Source organism: Taudactylus pleione, unplaced genomic scaffold, assembly GCF_031769625.1.
Source record: "Taudactylus pleione unplaced genomic scaffold, aTauple2 ptg000278l, whole genome shotgun sequence".
In the NCBI taxonomy this organism is placed as follows: Eukaryota; Metazoa; Chordata; class Amphibia; order Anura; family Myobatrachidae; genus Taudactylus; species Taudactylus pleione.
The window spans coordinates 2,781,237-2,802,140 of record NW_028284680.1 but is presented as its reverse complement, the minus strand read 5'-3'; the positions used below and the strand labels follow the sequence as shown (position 1 = coordinate 2,802,140).

Genomic DNA, 20,904 nt, shown 5'->3' with positions numbered 1-20,904 from the left:
TCCTGGCAGGATAATGAACGTAGCTTTGTGTTGCAGATTACGCTCGCTAAGTGATTGCATTCTTCACATCCGTTGTGTCTATGACCTGTCCCCTCATTAATATGTTACTGGTGGAAGTATAGTCATGTCCTGTTATTCCCCAATGCGGCAGGTCCATCCTACTATGATGCCGGTGTTGTACCCTCCGCTGTCACGCAAAGGCTGTCTGTAAATCTGCACGCGCCCCTGACCCTGGAATGTACTATTGGAGGGATCGCCAATCCCAGTGTTCTCTGGTATAAAGACGGGCGAGACGCCATGGCGGACGGGAGGAGACAGTTGTTTTACACTCACCTGGTCATCGAGAACGTAGAAAGCCTGGATGCTGGTAACTACTCCTGCCAGCTGGGGAACCGATCTCAGGAGCTGACGCGTGTCGGCTATACCGTTACTGTTCTAGGTAAGGTCCCGACCTCTCTGCAGGTGGTTCTGCGTTGGTTGGATTTCTGGTTCCGTCACCTGTGCTATGTATGTAATATTTTCACATGTACCACGTGTATAGGGTGCAGGCGTATACGTTGTGTATGTTTAATCTACCAGTGGTCTAGACATGTAATTACAGCCACACGTGAAACGCACTCACTCCAGCGTACGCCGCACTCTCACATTACAGTATATAAGGTCACGACTATAGTGTCGGCATAAGTGGAACTGACACAACATGGACCCTCAGAGACGTAATCGCTGGCTGCTTGTCCCGCACATCCACTGTCGCATGGGCAAGGACGGAAGTAAATGGGCAACACGCCTAAGAAACGGCGCCAAATTGGTCATCTAAGATGTCAGAAATGAGGGAACAGATTGGGAAAGAAATTATGAATTTTACGTAACAGGCAAAGGGGGCGATTCAATTAAGCGCGATAAGTAGCGCCGGGAATGAGTTCCCCATTGCGCCCCGCACTTAAGGGGTTACGGCACCTAATGCCCGGTGCTTAGTCACCGGTAACCTGCATTCTCCAACTTAAGTGCCGGCCGCGATGCTGTTAGGGTGCGCGCTAAGCCCGAAACCAGCTGCACCCTCCTGAGGTGCCAGCAGAAATCCTCTAGTTGGGGTTGGCAGCACGGCCAATTGAATAACATCATGGAACTTACCCTGTGCCACCCTGGGGTGGGTTCTGTCCAGGCAAAGGATAACTGCGGCATGTTCAGAGCTCAGTCACTGCGGTGTGATGGGGGGGGGGCGGTGGTGCCCACTCTCAGTACTAGCGGGGGGCTGTAATACACAGACATATTCCTTCCCTGGGCATCATCTTCAGCTTCATATATTTTTGCTGTTTTATAGAAGTTGTGGTCTGAACGCGCGATTATCTGGATGTCTTTCTAGGCTTATGTAATAGACACACTCATTACTTTGGCACCCGTGTCTGGCAGCAGAGAGCACACATCCCCGCTGGCACGTTCCTGGTGCCACCACAACAAGCTCTCCATTATGTTAGACAAGGTGTCTTGTTGATGGATGCTGTGCCAGCAGGGCCCGGATGGCATCAGGTCTGTGAAAGCTGCTCCAACATTAATCACACAGAGACGGCTCCTAATGCCTGAGATTTATACCACGTCCTCATTACGCCAATGACGGCATTTCCTCCACTCTCTGGTCCCAGGTCTGCGGACACCTCTGGAAAGTGTTCCGGTCTTGTAGCCTCGCACAGAGGGGGACGGTCCCACCTCCACTCACATTGGCCTCCTGCGCCCGTTACCACAGATCCTTCTCTTACATAGGTGTCGCCTCCATGTGTGTTATGTGGCTTTTATGTAAGACGCCCAGGTTTCAGCCTCCTCATTACCCCCCCCCCCCAGTCCTCGTGTGCTCCAGGGCAGGCCGGCTGCCAGGTAATGAGTGGGTTCCTGTGACCAAGGGGTAGATTATATGCGGGCGATGCTCGTGATCTAGTGCATGCGTATACAGCCGCACTTATAGTAGCCCGGAGATTGCGTAGGTTTGTACACATCCCTATCGAGCAGTAAACAAAGTTACACAATTTCGTGCGTCGCTGCTGGCGTTCCAGTGCCATTATAACAGCACATCGCAGACATTGCCCGCAGTTGTACAATCCCTTTATGAATGCTTAAGGGGATAATTCAATTCCCCGACATTGACGCAATGTGCCGTTCTGGGGCTGTGTGAGGGAACGCCTGCGCTGTACGGGCGGCCGTAACCGGCTGATATCTGTGATGCCGGGCATTGCGGCACATTGCCAGGAATTGAATTCCACCCTAAACATTCTCCTGGGGTAGAATATTGTGCCAGGGGTAGAACTGCGCTCCCATGTGGGTAAGAAAGGGGTGGAGTGAAATTTGCCGGAGCGTCTCTGAAAGGCGCATCCAGTGGCCTCAGCCTGACATGGTCTCATCACAACTGAGATCTATGCAACCAATATTACACATCTCACCGTCTCTCAGGTCATGGCAAACGTTACATACATACAGTACAGTCTATGGTATCGCCACTGGCTCCCGTGTACACGATCACAGTATTGCTCTAGTGGTGGGAAAGGGCTCTAGAAAAAAATTAAGTGATGCAAAAAACCCACCAGGTCAGTATTAAGTTAGTGAGTGCCCGGCTTCATGTATAACCCTACCCCTGTTCTAGGGCTAAGGGTCTGATTTATAGGTACAGTCTGACCAATTAGAAGCCAGTTACGTATGATAACATGACATACTGGAATTATTAAATGTCAGCGGTTTTCAGAATGTGGGACCGTCCTTTATCCTAGAATGTGGAAAGTGCAGTATATTTAATCCACAAGACAGTACAACATAACGATCGATTCATTTGTTTTATCACAGTAAAGGTTTAAAGTTTAAACCCCACTTCTGACAATAGCCCCCAATGAAAGTTGCAGGAATTGTTCTCGCCCCACAAATGGAAATTTTAATTTGGGGACCTCACACATGGGGTCTCTCGTCTCAGGGTCCGCATTAATCAGAGAAGCAGTTCCAGTAATTCACCGTTCCCTGCCTGATGCATAACACCCAGGACCCTGTACATGGGCGGCAGGCTGGGAATACCTTAGTGATACCTATTTGGGGGTCTTGTGCTAGAACTAAATAACACTGTACAACAAATTAATACTTTTCATTTGTTTCCTTTCTATAAATAATCATACATTACTAATAGTCATACATTACCAATAGTCATACATTGCTAATGGTCATACATTACTAATGGTCATACATTACTAATGGTCATACATTACTAATGGTCATACATTACTAATAGTCATACATTGCTAATAGTCATACATTACTAATGGTCATACATTACTAATAGTCATACATTGCTAATGGTCATACATTACTAATGGTCATACATTACTAATGGTCATACATTACTAATAGTCATACATTACTAATGGTCATACATTACTAATGGTCATACATTACTAATGGTCATACATTACTAATGGTCATACATTGCTAATGGTCATACATTACTAATGGTCACACATTACCAATAGTCACACATCACTAACAGTCACACATCACTAACAGTCACACATCACTAACAGTCACACATTACTAACAGTCACACATTACTAACAGTCACACATTACTAACAGTCACACATTACTAACAGTCACACATCACTAACAGTCACACATCACTAACAGTCACACATCACTAACAGTCACACATCACTAACAGTCACACATCACTAACAGTCACACATCACTAACAGTCACACATCACTAACAGTCACACATTACTAACAGTCACACATTACTAACAGTCACACATTACTAACAGTCACACATCACTAACAGTCACACATCACTAACAGTCACACATCACTAATAGTCACACATTACTAACAGTCACACATCGCTAATAGTCACAAACAGTCACACATCGCTAACAGTCACACATCGCTAACAGTCACACATCACTAACAGTCACACATTACTAACAGTCACACATTACTAACAGTCACACATTACTAATAGTCATACATTGCTAATTTGAGGTCAAGAAAAACTAAAATGATTTCAGAATGTTTTTACTAGCTCTATTTTTTGAGCTACACTACTTGCACTATACTGTATGTACATTAGTAATATAGTCATAGGGAAAAGCTATTTTAAAATATCTGATATTTTCTTGATTGAATTAAAACAACTTATTTATTTTCTATCAATAACAAATAAGAACACAAAACGAAACAGGCATACAGCATAGGAAACACACATACAGCATAGGAAACACACATACAGCATAGGAAACAAACATACAGCATAGGAAACAAACATAGGAAACAAACATACAGCATAGGAAACACACATACAGCATAGGAAACACACATACAGCATAGGAAACACACATACAGCATAGGAAACCAACATACAGCATAGGAAACCAACATACAGCATAGGAAACCAACATACAGCATAGGAAACCAACATACAGCATAGGAAACCAACATACAGCATAGGAAACCAACATACAGCATAGGAAACCAACATACAGCATAGGAAACCCACATACAGCATAGGAAACACACATACAGCATAGGAAACACACATACAGCATAGGAAACACACATACAGCATAGGAAACACACATACAGCATAGGAAACACACATACAGCATAGGAAACCAACATACAGCATAGGAAACCAACATACAGCATAGGAAACACACAGCATAGGAAAGTACTATGTAATATAGTGGCCTATACATGGGGGAGCTTTCTCTTTGCTTGTCGCTTGTACTCCTCTTCTGGGGCCATCTCTTGTCACTGTCACCTGCCCTGATATCTTTGTCCCATTGCTGAGATGTCTTGGTGGAATCGCTCCCTATGCTGTCACTCAGTGCACCACAGTTACCTTGTGGGGGTAATCCCGTGAATCGCATATATTTGAATAGGGGAGGGGACAAATAACTGATTCATTTAATTGGGTCATTAGGCCCCGCCCCCTCTGCGCAGAACGCAGATTGCTGGTAAGATTCTCTCCATTCTGCCCACGTCACTAGGAATACCCCTACATCGTCATACATGGGCTATATCTCAGAACTCAGAGCTAACAGAGTTTTACATGTCATATTCATTCTCTGCATGCTGACATCAATTAGAAGTAACTATTTTCACATCGGACACATTCTCATTATTGCGCAGTGTTATTGAATGTATTTCTCCAGCATGGGAAGTGTTGCTGGCTCCCCCTAGTGGTGCAATGTAACATTACTTTGGAATTTTTATTCCCATTGACTTATGAATAGTAATTAAGGACACTGATCTGAAGAGCTCACACCCTTGTAATACTTGCAGGATGTGGATACTCACTTTGTACGTTAAATATATTTCCTTAGTTTATATTTTAGTCCAAATTATTTAATTGAAGCGACTTCTTTTAATTTGCTGTTTTTATCTTGTTTATTTGTAGAAGCTCCGTATATTTCCCAGGTCCCTGAGGACCAGACAGCGCTGGTGGGCGGTGATGCTACTTTTATCTGCCAGGCCCAGGGCAGCCCCCCACCAAAAGTCACTTGGCTACACAATGCGGCAATGGTCTACCCCTCACCTCGGCTTCACCCACTGGGTAACAAGCTGCACATCGCCGGCGTGATCACCGAGGACACTGGGATGTATCAGTGCATGGCAGAGAACGGCGTGGGGGTGGTACAGTCTGCGGCGAGCCTCCGCGTACACTCCGGTAAGGACACTAAATAAGCGTCGTCTTTGTCAGTAATGCAGAGGATCTGGTGACAGACAGACAGGCTCAGACTGCATTAATAATGACACTATATGTATTATTTATTCCTGTGTAACGCAAGGTCTGACACATAGGGCCTGATTAGACCCGTACACTAGCTAGATGCGTTTGCAAATTTTTCAGTGTGACGCCATGGGAAGCGAACGCTCGCCAAGGCATAAGCATGCCCACCATATCTTAGCGAGCGACCACTTTGTCTGAGCGTACGCCCAATCGCACAGGCAGAGCCGCCCACCAGCACCAGGTCATCTCCAGGAAGTGTATTAAAGCACTGGTACATCGAGCACCATCGGATGTGAACGCAGCGCTTGAGGTAGCTTTACCCTACCGCAAGCATTGCGAGGAAATCAGTGTAAAAAAATGGCAAGTGACGTGTACTATGACGCTGCCTGTTAATTATACACGCCTCCAAAACGGCGTTCTAACACCCGGGCACGCCTGCGTTCGCATCTCCAACCTCCCGTTATTAGTGTCCTGCCCCTGTTACCACCCACATACGGCCTCTCCTGTCACTCATTACCCTGGGCTGCCTTTGCTCGGTGAGTGAGAGGGTTGCGATCGCAGTGTGTAGTTCGAGCTCGCGCAGAATGAAGCGTGCGCGTACGCAGAACATCGGGCCACTTGCAAACACCCAGCGCGAGCGAGCGGCTCTGAATCAGGCCCAGAGTCCGTATATTGGGACGAGACAGACATTTATGTTTCAGATCAGTACAACGACCATTGTTCCAAGATGCTAAAATGTTTCAAAACTTGTATAAAACATTATAAACCGCTCAGTGTAGAACTGTAATCTTATATACATTTAAGTACTTAGGGCCTGATTCAGAACCGCTCTTTCGCTCCGAGCGATGTTCGCACATCTGCGCATGCGTATGGGCCGTAATGCGCATGCGCCAACCAGTCATTGCGGTCGGAAATCGTGTGCTCGCAAAATAGCGAGTGCCTGCTAATTTGAGTGACAGGATGAGGCGTTTGTGGGTGGTAACAGGGGAAGGTGCTTGAAAACGGGGAGTGGAGATCTGAACGCAGGCGTGCCAAACTGTCAAAATGGGCGTTTTAAGGGTGTGCATAATTAATACAGCAGCGTCATCGGCCACGTCACTTGGTTGTCTCTTAGCCTGAACTGTTCGCATGATTGCGGTAGGAAAATCCAACCACAAGCACTGCGAGCAGTTCAGACGCCTTTCGATGTACTCGATTAATCTAATAAATAGCGGAGATGACGTAGGATGCAAACGGCCAGGGGGCGTCTTTACAAAATAGCGAGCGCATGTTTCGTTCGCTCGCTCAGACATAGAGGCGTCAACAGACTGCAAAGAGCGAGCGCTCAATTTAAATAGCCGGCCCCTTTTTCTGAACGACCGTTCGCAAATGGCGTCCGGCTCTGAATCAGGCCCTTAGTTTGTCATTACAGATCAGTTTGCTAAGAGGAGGAGGAATGTCTGTGTAATCACAGCTTTCAATGTTGATAATTAAAAGCCGAACAAGCCATGAATCTGATTAATGCTCTTCCTGTCGCTGTTTTGTATGGAGGATTCTTTCTTATTGAATTTTTTTTGTTGTTGAACAAGAGCTTGTACCCACTAAGGGCCTGATTCAGAGCCGTTCGCTATTTGCGGTCGTTCGTTCAAAAACAAGGGGTGGCTATTCAAATGATCCGTTCGCAAATTGCAGTCTGTTCACACCTCTAAGTCTGAACGAGCGAGCAAAACATACGCTCGTTTATTTGTTAAAAACGCCCCCTGGCCGCTCGCACCATACGTCATGTCCGCTATTTATTAGATTAATCGAGTACATCGACCAGCGTATGAACTGCTCGCTATTCTTGTGGTTGGTTTTTGCTACCACAATCTTGCGAGCAGTTCTGGCTATAAAATAACCCAGTGACGTGGTCAATGACGCTGCTGTATTAATTATGCACACCCATAAAACGCCCGTTTTGACCTTTAAGCACGCCTGCGTTCTGATCTCCACTCCCCGTTTTCAAGCACCTTCCCCTGTTACCACCCACATACGCCTCCTCCTGTCACTCAAAATAGCAGGCATTCGCTATATTGCGAGCACATGAATTTCGGCCGCACTGACTGGTTTGCGCATGCGTATAACGATCCGTACGCATGCGCAGATGTGCGAACATCGCTCGGAACGAGCGTACTGCCGCTAGCGAGTGGCTCTGAATGAGGGCCTAAGTCATTTCAGAAATGGGCAGTGACTGTAGTACCGGATCAGATACCCAACGCCTTTAGCTTTCACAAACCAGTATATACAAGGTATTGGATCAAGAGCATAGATACACGACTTACAGATTCCCTGCAAAATGAGCGTTATCCTCAGTACAATAGGAACATGGCATCAGAAGGTGCTGGACGCAATTATTTACATCAGCCAAAACGAGTTCTACTGAATTCTGTATTCAGGTTGACGGCGATTAGAATTACGCCTTAAACTGAAACAAGTTGCAGATACGTTTGTAAAAATAAATTCTCGCTGTTAGGTTTCGTTTAATGTTAAATCCACAAATGATTTCAAAGTATTTTACCTCCTTGATTTACAAAACGTTTGTGATCTGCGCTGATCTGGCTGTATCGTCATCAGAATGCTTTGGCGAATCACGTTTAGAAGCTCATTTGTTAATGTGAGAAAACGAATCTGGCTGTAAAATAATGTCATCAGGTCATAAAGAATTTTTTATTTTTTTTGCCAAGTAAATAATCGCTATTTCTACTTCAGGGTCCATAGGGGGTCCACAGGGTTGACCTTGGGGTATAGGTTGGGAACCAAATCCGGGCACCACGCAGTTAAAGCTTTTAGCTCCCAGGATGCACTGGGTCCACTCTCCCTATAACCCCACCCCCAAGCCAGAGGCACCTCAGTTTAAGTTGGTGCCCGGCCGGAGTCGGGTCACCGTTAGCGCAGGGGGAGCTGATTAGCAGCCCCTAAGCTTATTTTATTTTTTTAGGGACAAAGTTTTTTCCATGGACTTTGGACTCTTCAGAGCGGCAGCGTCGGACTGTCCATAGGACGTCTAAGCTGCCGCTCCGTCACCCCGCTGGCGCTGAGACGCCAGTACAGATCTGGGGATCTCAGCGGGACCCCAGAGTCTGTACTAGCCGGACTCTGTGGGCGCCCAGGACTGCTGCCGGATCCACGGGGAGCAGGTAAGGTCGCGGATCACCGCTTGCGGTGATCCGCGCATTCAAATGCAGTCCTGTGCCTCCGGTCTCAGGGGACAGACCGGAGGCGCCGGCAGTGGCGGCAGGCCCCCCATACCCCGTGTGTCCACTAGACCACCTGGGACTTAACGATCGGTGCAGGGAGCCGGCGTCCCGGGGGTTAATAGCCGGCCAGGGGAGGCAGCCTTCCCTGTTACAGCGGCTCCTCCCCTCAGCTCAGCGCGCCTTTCAGTATCCATAGTCTGGCGTCGCTGAGCTGCTTCCTCCGCGGGCCACGCTTCTTCTGAGGTCTCCAGCGGCCATTTTATCTCTGTGGTGCAGCAGAAATCTCTCAGGATGGCAGTGAGTCCAGTCCCCCTGCGTACCTCACCATCAGGTCAGTGTACACAGCACTGTAGCCTTCCCAGACACTGAATCTGGGCAGTTGAATGCAGTGTAATAGTGCAGTATATTATATGACATGTTTATGTATATATGTATATATCTGCATTGTATGTGACTTATGCTAGTGCTGACTGTACTTTATTCTCTCACCTGTCAGTGTATATCTATCCCTTTTCTTTATCTGCCCTAATACAGCTGTACTTAGGGTGGTTCTGAGACCTCACATTTATATACTTGTTAATATTTGTGTGGTTTGTCACATACTGTTGCGTGCTGCACGTTGCCATATTTTAGATGGAACTGTGTGTTGCATACGCTGAAAATGGGTCCCTGCAGCTAATTTTTGGCATCAGTCAGGACCAGTATAGCGCTGCTTAATATTTCCGCCAAGATTGGTCAGATATGTCTGACCAGGAGATAGAGCGTTATACTGCACCCATTTTTACTATCCTGCAAGTCATGTGCTGCAGGTGTTAGTGCGGAGGATTTGACTCATAAAGGGTTCTGTATGTGGCGTCATCTGGTGCTGGCCTCTTTCACGACCCCCTTGGGCGGTTTGTTTTCTCGGGATCCTCTCAATTGCGGATCGCCGGGCGGGCCCCATTGTTGTACCTCACTTGGGGTTACTTCACCATACTGCCCTTTTCATCTCAGGGTATCTCGCAGCTTCTTGCACTCTTCCCCTGTGACACAGACTACCGCTCCCTGCAGGGGTTTTTCGCAGTATATGAATTCCCCCTGGTGCCACAATAGTCTGTCATTCCCCTTGCAGGGATTACCACAACAGCCACCCTGGGTGGATGTCGTTTTCTACGAAACGCTAATTGGCGTGGTTGACGCCCTGTGGTTACTTCCCAGTTGGCTCTGCCGTGAACTGGGTACTGTTCGGGGCTCTTTCCCTCTTACACGGGGGGAAGCCTATTTCAGGTATTATTATCCCTGCTTTAGGGCTGGTAGCAGGTCCATTCTGGTTAGAGTGAATGTTGACCTGCACCTGTATCATACACCCTCAGTATTGCGTGCCTTCGGGTTCCCTGTTGCTGACTAGCGGGTGGATCGCATAGCGGGACTCTGGCTGTTGCCAGATAGGAGGTGTTACAACAGTGTTTGGCCTCCTGTCCCAAATTCCCTGAGGGTCATCACGAGCCCCTCCTGGGGGGGATGGGCGTGTTACTCGTCTGATTACAGACGTTACTACGCCTCCCATTCCTGCGTGGTCGGATTCTTCGGATCCGTAGGTGGTAACTCTGCCTGAAATCAGTATACTTTCTTTCAGGAGTTGTTACCCATCCTACCATGGCTATAGCATGGTTGGTTAATACTATTGCATATTGGGTTGATGCATTTGTAACGTTTTTTCCCCTCCAACACGTCGGGGGTTCAAATGTATTTGGTCGCTCACGTAATATATGCTGTTGTCATAGGTGGAAATGCCTATATTGGATACCAGTCTCCTAACTTTCAGAGTTCCGGCTGCGACTGTATCCTCCGTAATACCCTATGGCTGCGCTCTGGGAATGCAGAGGTGCAGATACCATCTTTAGGGTTGATATTGTTTGGTCCTGACCTTGACAAGATTGTAGTAACATTGGCAGTATTACTAACGACAAGTTTACCGCTTTCAGCTATGCCCACTACAAGGCCTCAGACTAAGTCTGTTAAGTCTTTTTTGTCCTCTGGGTCAGCCTAAAGGTCTGTTTCTTCGTAGACTGTCGGCATCTACAAGGGCCGACATATCCAGTACCGAGCAGGCCTGGACTGCCAGCCGATCCTGCTTCTGAACCTACGGATATCTCTTCAGCCTGACGGGACAGGCCTACAACTGGGAGATACCGATTTTCTCAGTTCGCCCGGTATTAGTGTCAAGTTGCCGCGGCTACGTGGGTAGGAGGGTACGCCCTCTTTACAAGGGCCTTACAGATCCAGAAAGCTATGCAGTTGTTGCGGTAAGCGGAGCTAATTAGGCCATCCCCACTATCTCAGTGAGGGACTGGTTGTTCTGCTTTCTTTCTGGTGCGGTGGCTGAATGGTCCTCTTTGGCCTATTCTCTGTCTCAATTCCCTGAACCAGTTCCTAAAGCTACCTGGGCTCAGGAGGAAATCCCTATGCTCCATCATACGATGTTTGGAACATGGGGACTTTATGGTATCACTGGATATACAGGACGCGTGCCTACGGGTACTTACAGAGATCTTTCCTCAGCATGGGCTGAGGTTTGCTGTATCACAGCAACACTTACAATTTTTCGGGCTCTGCCTGTTGGGACTGTCCTCAGCCCCACAGGGGTTTACCAGCGTTTTGGATTTTCTGACAGTTCTTCTGTTCAGTATATCCCAATGCTCCTGTACCTGGACGGCCTCCTGCTCTTAGCGGGATCACCGGGGTACTTTACGGCCAGGTCAGGATGACTGTGGCTTCTTCAGGGTGCAGACGTTTAATCAACGGGGAAAAAGTCCTCCCTGCATCCCTCTCTGGGTATTCTTCATCTAGGATCCCTGCTGGATTCTCAGAATCTGAGAATTCTTCTGGCGTAAGACGGAATCTCCTCTCTTCCATTAGGAGTACATGGTTGTCTGCGCAGTCGACAGATGTCTTTACACTCTGGGATGCATGGTGGAATGGGCTCAGTTCCATTCCAGGCCTTTCCATAATTGGCTCATCTCCAGATGGAATGAGTTTTTTCTGTCGGATAACTGTTCAAACGATGATGCTCTCTCCGGAGGCAAGTCGGTCCCTGTCCGGGTGGCTATGGCCATCTCGTCCAGGGTTTTCTTTGCTATGGACAGTGTCTGGATCGAATCCTTTTCAGTGCAGTTGGACGTCTGTCGATTCCACCCTGTCAATTAACTTACTCTGGCATAACTCTTGTTTCCCGGTGAACCTGAAAAGGTTCAGTCCGACAGGGTCAGGACAGTGGCTTCCTTTTTAGCAACACTGTTCGTTGGGTGGCAATGACAGGTATGTCACATATTCGGACATAGTCCGAGGGTCTCCTCCCGACCATCTCGGCAGCGTTCATTTCAGGAGCTCTCCATTGGGAAGCGGGAGTCCTCAGCCGTCACGACGTGCATCCCGGGGACTAGTCTCTTCCCCAAGAGAGGTTTCATCTCCTGGTGAGCAGGGGGGGCCCCCCTGAGGTGACCCTCATGGCCTTCTGACTTTATCACACTATGGTGTTACAGTTCAGCTTTGGGGATTCTGAAGCAACCTTCAGCGACTCTTTGTCGGTGAAGTGGTCCTTCCACTTTGTGTACCTGTGTTCTCCGGTCTCCCTTCTTCCTCAAGGTCTTTGGAAGTGTTTTCAATCGAGACGGAGATGCTTTCCTGCTGGTGGCTCCTGATTGCCCCAGATGTCAGGGGTACTTGGATCTTCGGAGTCTCTACATCGATACTCCATCCCTGATGCTTCACTGCCCGGACCTGTTGTCTCAGGGTCTTTGGTTTTGCCTTGGACCTGGGTCGTTTGTCTTTGACTGTGTCCTTACAGTGGTCTTACGGCTTCCCTGGCTTTGTCATCGTTGGAATGATTAGAGCACATGGATCAGCTTTTGCTGGGACCTACCACAAACTGTGGCAGCCATAAATCTTATGGTATTGTACCTGTCGATACAATCCTCCGGTGTCCAGGATTTCCAGATATTCTGGCATTCCTTCCGGCTGGCTTGGGTTTCACACTTGGCCTGGTCTTCCTGACAGTGCGGATCTCTACACTGTCAGTATGGTTAAGATATGGAATTGCTCCACTCTGGTATCCAGTTCATCCTTTGGAGTGTTTTCTTGATTATGCCTCCATTTGTCCTCCCTAGGGACTCCTGGGGAGTAAGTAGTGGTTCTTCGTTACCTCCGGGGACAGTCAATGGAACCGCTGGTTGTGATAGCCATTACATGGTCTATTGCTTAGGCTCTCTCTTTCTCTCAGGGTGTTTATATCAACCAGGAGAGTGTCTGAATTGGGAGCGTTCTCATGTGGCTCCCTCTTCTGGAGGGCATCATGTCAGGGTGGGAGTTGCTCTCGCCCTGTGTTGCTTCTTAGTGGTTTTCAGGTTCCATATTATTCTGGAACTTATGGTACGGCCATTCTGTCCCCAGTCCTCTCGGCTGGTGTGGCCTCATTGACTGTGGTCTGGCCTCTTTGGATTTTTGTGATCCGTTCAGGTTCCTTACGGAAATCGGACTCCTTATTGGTGGTCTGAGATTTCTGGTTTTCACAGGAAAGGATGGCCGGCCTATAACCAAATGTTGGCTGGATGGCCTCGTAGGTCTTCCTCAGGGGCCTACCCATGGGTAGGCCTTCCTGTTGTTGATGCTTGTTTTTTCTCGGGCCATGTGTGCGGCTCGCTGTGGCGCCTCGGCTGTTTTACCTTACTAGGTGGCCACGTGGTCTTCTGTCCACACCTTTTTAAGGTTCTAGGCATTGGTTTCCTTTGCCTCTCAGGATGCTTCCTTTTTGGCGACGGATTCTCCTCTCAGCACAGGAGCGTCCCCACCCTTGGTTGAACTGCTTTGGGACATCCCCAAGGTCAACCCTGTGGACCCCCTATGGACCCTGAAGTAGAAAACAAGAGATATGGTAAGAACTTACCTTTGTTATCTCTGTTTCTACGAAGTCCATAGGGTCCACAGGGCGCCCGCCCTGACGCACCTGGCTTCATATGGGCTGTGTGGCTGGTCACCGGTTTTCCGTCTCCCATTTCGGTGAGTATGGTTATTGAGTGTTCCAGTTTTCTCTCTCTTTTTCTCTCCTCCTCCGGCCTTTGGCTACTTACAAACTGAGGTGCCTCTGGCTTGGGGGTGGGGTTATAGGGAGAGTGGACCCAGTGCATCCTGGGAGCTAAAAGCTTTAACTGCGTGGTGCCCGGATTTGGTTCCCAACCTATACCCCAAGGTCAACCCTGTGGACCCTATGGACTTCGTAGAAACAGAGATAACAAAGGTAAGTTCTTACCATATCTCTTGTTTTAAATGTTCTCCTAATTCTGCAGCTCTCAGATGACCGCGGAGTATAATACATTGTACGATATGCGAGGTTCTCACTATTTATCATAAATCTCTGCTATCCTACAACTCCCATAATGCACAGCGGCGGTCTCACCGAATGTCACTGCTTAGTGTGGTGCATGGGATAAAACCACTGACATCCAAATCTTCCCAGCAATGTAGTCACAGCCTTGGGGACATTGTGCAATCAGACGGGTTTATGGAGACGTCACATATGAGCCCCGTTCAGCCATTATTGCTGCTGGTAGCAATGGCTCCTCTATTGCTGACATCCCGGAGACTCTTCTGTGAATTCGCCGCTTGGGCATCTTAAACCAGCGCATTTTATTTGTAAACTAAAAAACTGCTACTGAGCTAAAAGTAAGAAAATGTCCAACAAAATACCGCTACGTCTTCCGTTACCCTCACTGACATTTTGTCTCGCCCTTTTTATTGACTCAGGTGCCCATCCTGTTATTGTGTCACCCCCTGCCAGTGTAAGCGTGGTAAGTGGAGATCTGGTGACGCTAACCTGTAACGCCACTGGCAACCCCGCGCCCTTCATCCGCTGGTACGACGCCAATGGAGCGATCAGCAGCCACCCATCCCAAATCCTGCGGCCGAAATCCCGCAAAGCATTGCAGTCCCGGACAGCAGCCAGTCCCGGGCAGGATCCCGTGCCCGTGATTATGTCTCAGGCTGGCTATGGCTCCTTGTACATTCCGGCTGTCACCCTGCAGCATGCTGGGAAATATGTCTGCGAAGCATCCAACGAATTTGGCGTAGCACGTGCTGAAGCCACCATGACGGTCGGTAAGTTCCTGCATGTTAGAAAGCCGTATGTTCAAAATGGAGGGTTTAGACCGCTCTGTGGGGCAGATTTAATTAGCCGTGGGGGTTTGCAACTAATTGTCATCGTGGACCTTACCCCATTAGGTGTTGCATCCCCGTGCGTTATGCCCCATATGGGGCACTTAGCATGGACTTTTACCTCTCAGCCTCAGGGGTGGAAAGGAAAAATCTGCGTTAAGTGCCCCTCTGGAACTGTACGCGCAGGGTAAGCCATAGATACCTGCGCTGATGGGGGAGATGTACTAAATCTTGGAGAAAACGTACCAGCCAATCAGCTCCTGTCATGTTACAGGCTGTGTTTGAAAAATGACAGTTAGGAGCTGATTGGTTGGAGCAGCATTCATGATTAGTAACGAGTGATGACAAGAATTTGGGCCTTAGCACATCTACCCCTGAATGTGGAATCTATGGATTACCGCGCGGGGACAATGGCAGAGAAATTGAATGGCTCCGAGCGTTAAACCCTGAGCTGTACCTGCGCTGTAAACACCGCGGGTAATTGAATCTGCCCCTGTGTGTTGGAGACGGAGTAAGGATGAGAAGCAATAAATCATTGCTGGCCGGGACGCCACGTGTCTCTGTGTTACGTGGCAATGAGGGTTTTTGTGAATCGTTAGCCGAGAACCATTTCCTCATGTACGGGAATAGTTTCCTACAGCTGCTTTCCTGCAATGTCATCCGGGAACCGTCACGTCTAACGAGGGCTCTGTCTGACCGTTCTGGATCCCTAAGCTGTGTCCACATGTTATCTATATCCGTATCCCTCAAATCATTGTCCATAGAATAATACATTACATGGGGGTATATTTACTAAAGTGACAGTTTTTGGAAGTAGAGATATTGGCCCTCATTCAGAGCCGCTCGCTATTTGCGGTCGTTCATTCTAAAACAAGGGGTGGCTATTCAAATGAACCGTTCGCTAATTGCGGTCTGTTCACGCCTCTATGTCTGAACGAGCGAGCAAAACTTGTAGTTGTAATTTTGAAAAATACGCCCCCTGGCCGCTCGCACCATACGTCATGTCCGCTATTTATTAGATTAGTCGAGTACATTGACCAGCGTATGAACTGCTCGCTATTCTTGTGGCTGGTTTTTTCAACCGCTATTTTGCGAGCAGTTCTGACTATAAAATAACCCAGTGACGTGGTCAATGACGCTGCTGGATTAATTATGCACACCCATAAAACGCCCGTTTTGACCTTTAAGCACGCCTGCGTTCTAATTCCACACCCCCGTTTTCAAGCACCTTCCCCTGTTACCACCCACATACGCCTCCTTCAGTCACTCAAAATAGCAGGCATTCACTATATAGCGAACAAACGATTTTCGGCCGCACTGACTGGTTCGCGCATGCGTATTAAAAACCGTACGCATGCGCAGATGTGCGAACATCGGTCAGAACGAACGAGCGGCCGCTTACGAGCGGCTCTGAATCAGGGCCATTGCCCATAACAACCTATCACATTCTAGCTATTCTCTGCTAGTTAAATGTTAAGTAGAATCTGATTTCTAAAAACTCTCACTTTAGTAAATACACCCCCTATGTGTCTGGATCTTGGCCCCAATGCGGCTGGTGTCCTCACCTCACCGCCCGGCTGTAAGTCACTATGTTTCCGTATTTGTGCTCTGGTTTGGAAATCGGCCCCTCACCTGCCCCCCTCCGCCCTCTGTAGGTGCCACGTCCATCAGGGCTCCTTTGTTGAACCTCTCTAGGCTGCTTTTCTGCGATGTCTCATACTGGTCCCTCTGTCTGCCGGTCCTGGAGCCGGGTGACCGCCGTCTGCCTGTGTGAATCGCGCACCTTTCCTGTAACTTGTTTGTGTGTTGGCTTTTAATAGAATGAAGCTGCCGTGTGGGCTATACAGGAATATCCCTGGTGACTGCGGAATGTAAATAGCGATACTTATGATTATGGGATAAAAATCTAGCGCTGTGATACCTGTACAATCATCCATCGTCCGTTTCAAATTTACTGTAAATTGGTCACAAACTTAGTAAATAACTTCTGATTTCAGAACCTTTTAAATAGAGTAAAAATGAATAGAAAGACATTGGACGTCTTGTATGAAGCGCACAGCGAGTGAAGAAGCTACATGGTCCGAGCGCTGCGCTTCAACGTGGACAACTCACTTCTGGTCTTTGGAGACGAGAGAATTTTAGTTTTTGCAATGTAATAATGGGCGAGTGCCCTTCTGCGTCCAAGCAACGCCCGTAAAAATATATCTCCTCCATCTGCGATCTCATTTTCGTAGTCACGGTACACAAAAAGAAAGTGCACGGTTTGAATAACTGACGCGCCTGCTCCGAGCACCCCAACTCCACAAATGCTGCCATTTTGCTACACAATCCTGGCGCACCAGCGCAAATTGTGTCGTGTGATGTCACCCTCTCGTGTTTAGCGCTTCGTAAATGAGCCCCACTGACGTTTATTGTTGCAGACAGGTGCGTTGTTACCATGTTGCCTCCTCGCGCTAGTCTGATGGGTTGGAACGAGCTGTAATAACGTGGATGACAATCTAGAATATCTTTGTATCATTGATTTGCTAACGTGGCCTAAAGCAATGACCGCGCTTGTCCTGGAGCCGGCCCTGATTCGTCAGATACAAATGGCTTAATGTGACCTATTATAGGCTCCGATGGGCATGAGTGTAAGTCTGTATTTGTGGCCAGTGTCCTCATTGTGTAGCCTCTATATAATAAATACTGGGTGCATTGTTTTATGTATTTACTGTTACCTGTGTTTTAACCCTTTAGTCCCCTATGAGATGAGCACAGTACGTTCGCATAACACCCCGTCAGGAATGGTTCCAAGTCATGAAGACCCCGTGCGGCCTGGCGTTCACCCCACAGACAAACCTTTCAGTGGGGCCATGCTGCCGGAAGCTCCGATCATTCTCAGTCCCCCACAGACCACAAAGCCGGACGTGTATTTCCTGGTGTGGCGATCGGGGCGAGATGGAGGCTTGCCCATAAATGCCTACTTTGTGCGTTATCGGAAGGTAAGACTGTGGGTACGTGGCCAGCTGGTGTAAGTGTCCCTGGTGGGAATTCTCTCTGCCGTGCCCAGGTCAGCGTGCCTCTTCTCTGCTTGTGGGATGGGGGCTGTCTAACACGGGCATTAGGAGGGCGTATATTTAGGATGTGCAGCCTGGGAATCAGACTAAGGAGCAGGTGCCCAGCACTAGAGAACAGCTTGTGATTGGGTGCTTGCCCCGCTGGCGCAGGTCGGTGCTTTCTCCTCCCTCGGGCATGCACCTCCCTCGGGCATGTACTATGCTATTGTGTTGTGTTGTGTGGTGTTTCATACGTGACGTGAGAGTTTTCTTCTGTACTCGAGAAGGGTTTTTTTTTAGGTTCATTTGATGCATAATAAGTTTGTTACACATAAACTAAATGGATTAAAGCGTGGGCACAGGGGGGCATCAAGCTTGGGCACAGGGGGGCATAAAGCATGGGCACAGGAGGACATAAATGTCTGTGACGCGGGGCTGGCGCTGTCTGGTTGATCTTCTACGCTTTGTTAGTAAATATCCCCTGGCTGTAATGGCGAGTCTTGTACATGTTTAGAAACCAGATCGTGTAACGTGATCATTTAGAAACTTCTGACCATACCTTTTTGGCCCCTGCCCAGTTGGATGATGACGGCAACGTGGCGGGCACCTGGAGTTCCATACGCGTGCCAGCCAGCGAGAACGAGTTTCCCCTGACCGAATTGGAGCCTTCTAGTCTATATGAAGTTCTGATGGTGGCCCGGAACGCAGCGGGTGAGGGGCAGCCGGCTATGCTGACGTTCAGAACCAGCAAAGGTGAGGAGCCTGGAGGGGCATCGTATTCTGGATAAACCTTCATATCCGTCACATCCAGGATCCAGAAATAACTTCCCCAACAAGCATTTGTCATTTTATAGTGATGATCTATAATTAGCGGCGTCATTACTGCTAACGTTATTATTATATACCGGCACGCGCGATGCTCCGTGCTAGCAGAGAGCTGTCCCTATCTTTATTAGAACCACAATGTGACGGGATTATTGTAGCACATGGTGGAATGTTTGCAGGAGATCATCCAGTAGATCATCAGTAACGCACCCCATGGCAGCTGTCACTAAATACACTGTTTCCTCTGCCTGGCTCCCTTCTGTGCTTTTCAATCACTTTTATATCATACAGTGTTTTTTATTTTATTATACTGGGATACAAACTTGCTCACTGGGTATAATTGCTCTAATGCAGGGAACACGACATTGTTGTACATAGGGTTAACCTCACACATGATATAAGTTTATGGCTGAAAATGACAAAAGTAAGAATATAAAGCAATATCTATAGTAAAAGCTGCATTAGGATGTGCGCAAATAAAGCCTCATCTTCAGCACTTCCTCCCGTGTCTGTGCCTGTGACTGCCATGCTACACGTAACTGCGACACTACATGTGACTGCCACGCTACATGTGACGTTTGGCTGTTGGTGCACTTGTAAGAAGTATTTTGTGCATAGTCCTGACCTCCCCAGAACCTATAATGTAATCCTTTATTTGCTTGCTTGGTGTACAGAAAGGAGTTCGTCTTCCAGGAACACGCAGGCCCCCTCCCCTCCGGCCGGTGCTCCCAAGCAAACACTCCTGCACGAGGGTTTCAACGGCAACTTTGGGCTGCTGCCTCAGGACTCATTCCGGCACAGTGGAGGTAAGTGTCCCTTTCCTGGCCGATCCTCACCCATGTCTGGGGAAAATCTGTGGGGTGTTGTCTTATTATGGTTTATACTATGGGATATTTCCGACATTGCAAAAGTGCAGTTCTGCCCTTTGGGACGTCACGTGCCGACTTTCCACCTCTTCTCATTGGTTAGCAAAGCTTTTGTTGGCAGCGATTGCATCTGCAAATGGGAGGGGCAGTTGGCATTCCTTGCTGATTACAGATAGTACATACGCGCCTTAACATGCCAAAACAGGATTTTGTTTTGTGGGAGGAGATTATGTAAATTAGGTAAAGGGGTGGAGAGGGCGATAAAGGTTTGGAGAGGGCAATAAAGGGGTGGAGAGGGCAATTTTCAAGCAAATTGCATTTTCACTTTTAATTACTGAGTGAACCATTTCCACCCACTGCATGTGAGACTGGGGCAATTACATGGCCAGGGGCAATTGGACGCGTTCTTTACCCGGATTATATTAGACAGCGGTTTCCTCTCCCAGACGCATAATTCATAAACATGAGTAATAAACAGATTAAACATTATATTAATATTATAAACCATGTAAATAACCTGACCCCCATTGTCTCACGCTGCTTAGAATAACATTGAGCAGCTAATGATGAGGGGAACATATTGTGCTCATCATGGGGCAGATGTATGAAGCTCTGGGAAGTGATAAAGTGCAGAGTGATAACCGACCAACCAATCAGCTCCCACCTGTCATGTTACAGGCTGTGTTTGAAAAATGTCAGTTGGGAGCTGATTGGTTGGTCGCTTATCACTCTGCACTTTATCACTTCCCAGAGCTTCATACATCTGCCCCAATGAGTGAATGAGGCTGTGGGGGAACTTAGACGTCATCCAACACCTTATGGGCCTGATACAAAGGTGGGCGCAGACGTGGTTATGCAAATGCCGCGACAAGCACTTCCCCAGCGTATGAATGTGCCAGGCCTGAGACGCCCACAGCCAGCGTCCATAGGTGCTGTAATACTGGCGCCATCGGAACGTGCACCAGCCCTATTGGCAGATACAGTTTTCCCATCCGTGTATGATCCCCTTTCCCCGATTCGCCAG

At 48.1% G+C, this 20,904-nt stretch overlaps 1 protein-coding gene across 4 annotated transcripts in view; it reads left to right on the top strand.

Annotated features, from left to right (window-relative positions):
- Positions 1-20,904, top strand: part of CDON (cell adhesion associated, oncogene regulated) — a 220,354-nt gene that overhangs the window by 166,217 nt on the left and 33,233 nt on the right. For all 4 annotated transcript variants that reach the window (XM_088481767.1, XM_088481766.1, XM_088481768.1 and 1 more), the window contains 6 exons: positions 152-439; positions 5,421-5,690; positions 14,747-15,097; positions 17,891-18,135; positions 18,768-18,942; positions 19,689-19,820. In XM_088481767.1, the coding sequence (XP_088337893.1) occupies positions 152-439; positions 5,421-5,690; positions 14,747-15,097; positions 17,891-18,135; positions 18,768-18,942; positions 19,689-19,820 (1,461 nt within the window). The remainder of the gene's footprint in view (positions 1-151; positions 440-5,420; positions 5,691-14,746; positions 15,098-17,890; positions 18,136-18,767; positions 18,943-19,688; positions 19,821-20,904) is intronic.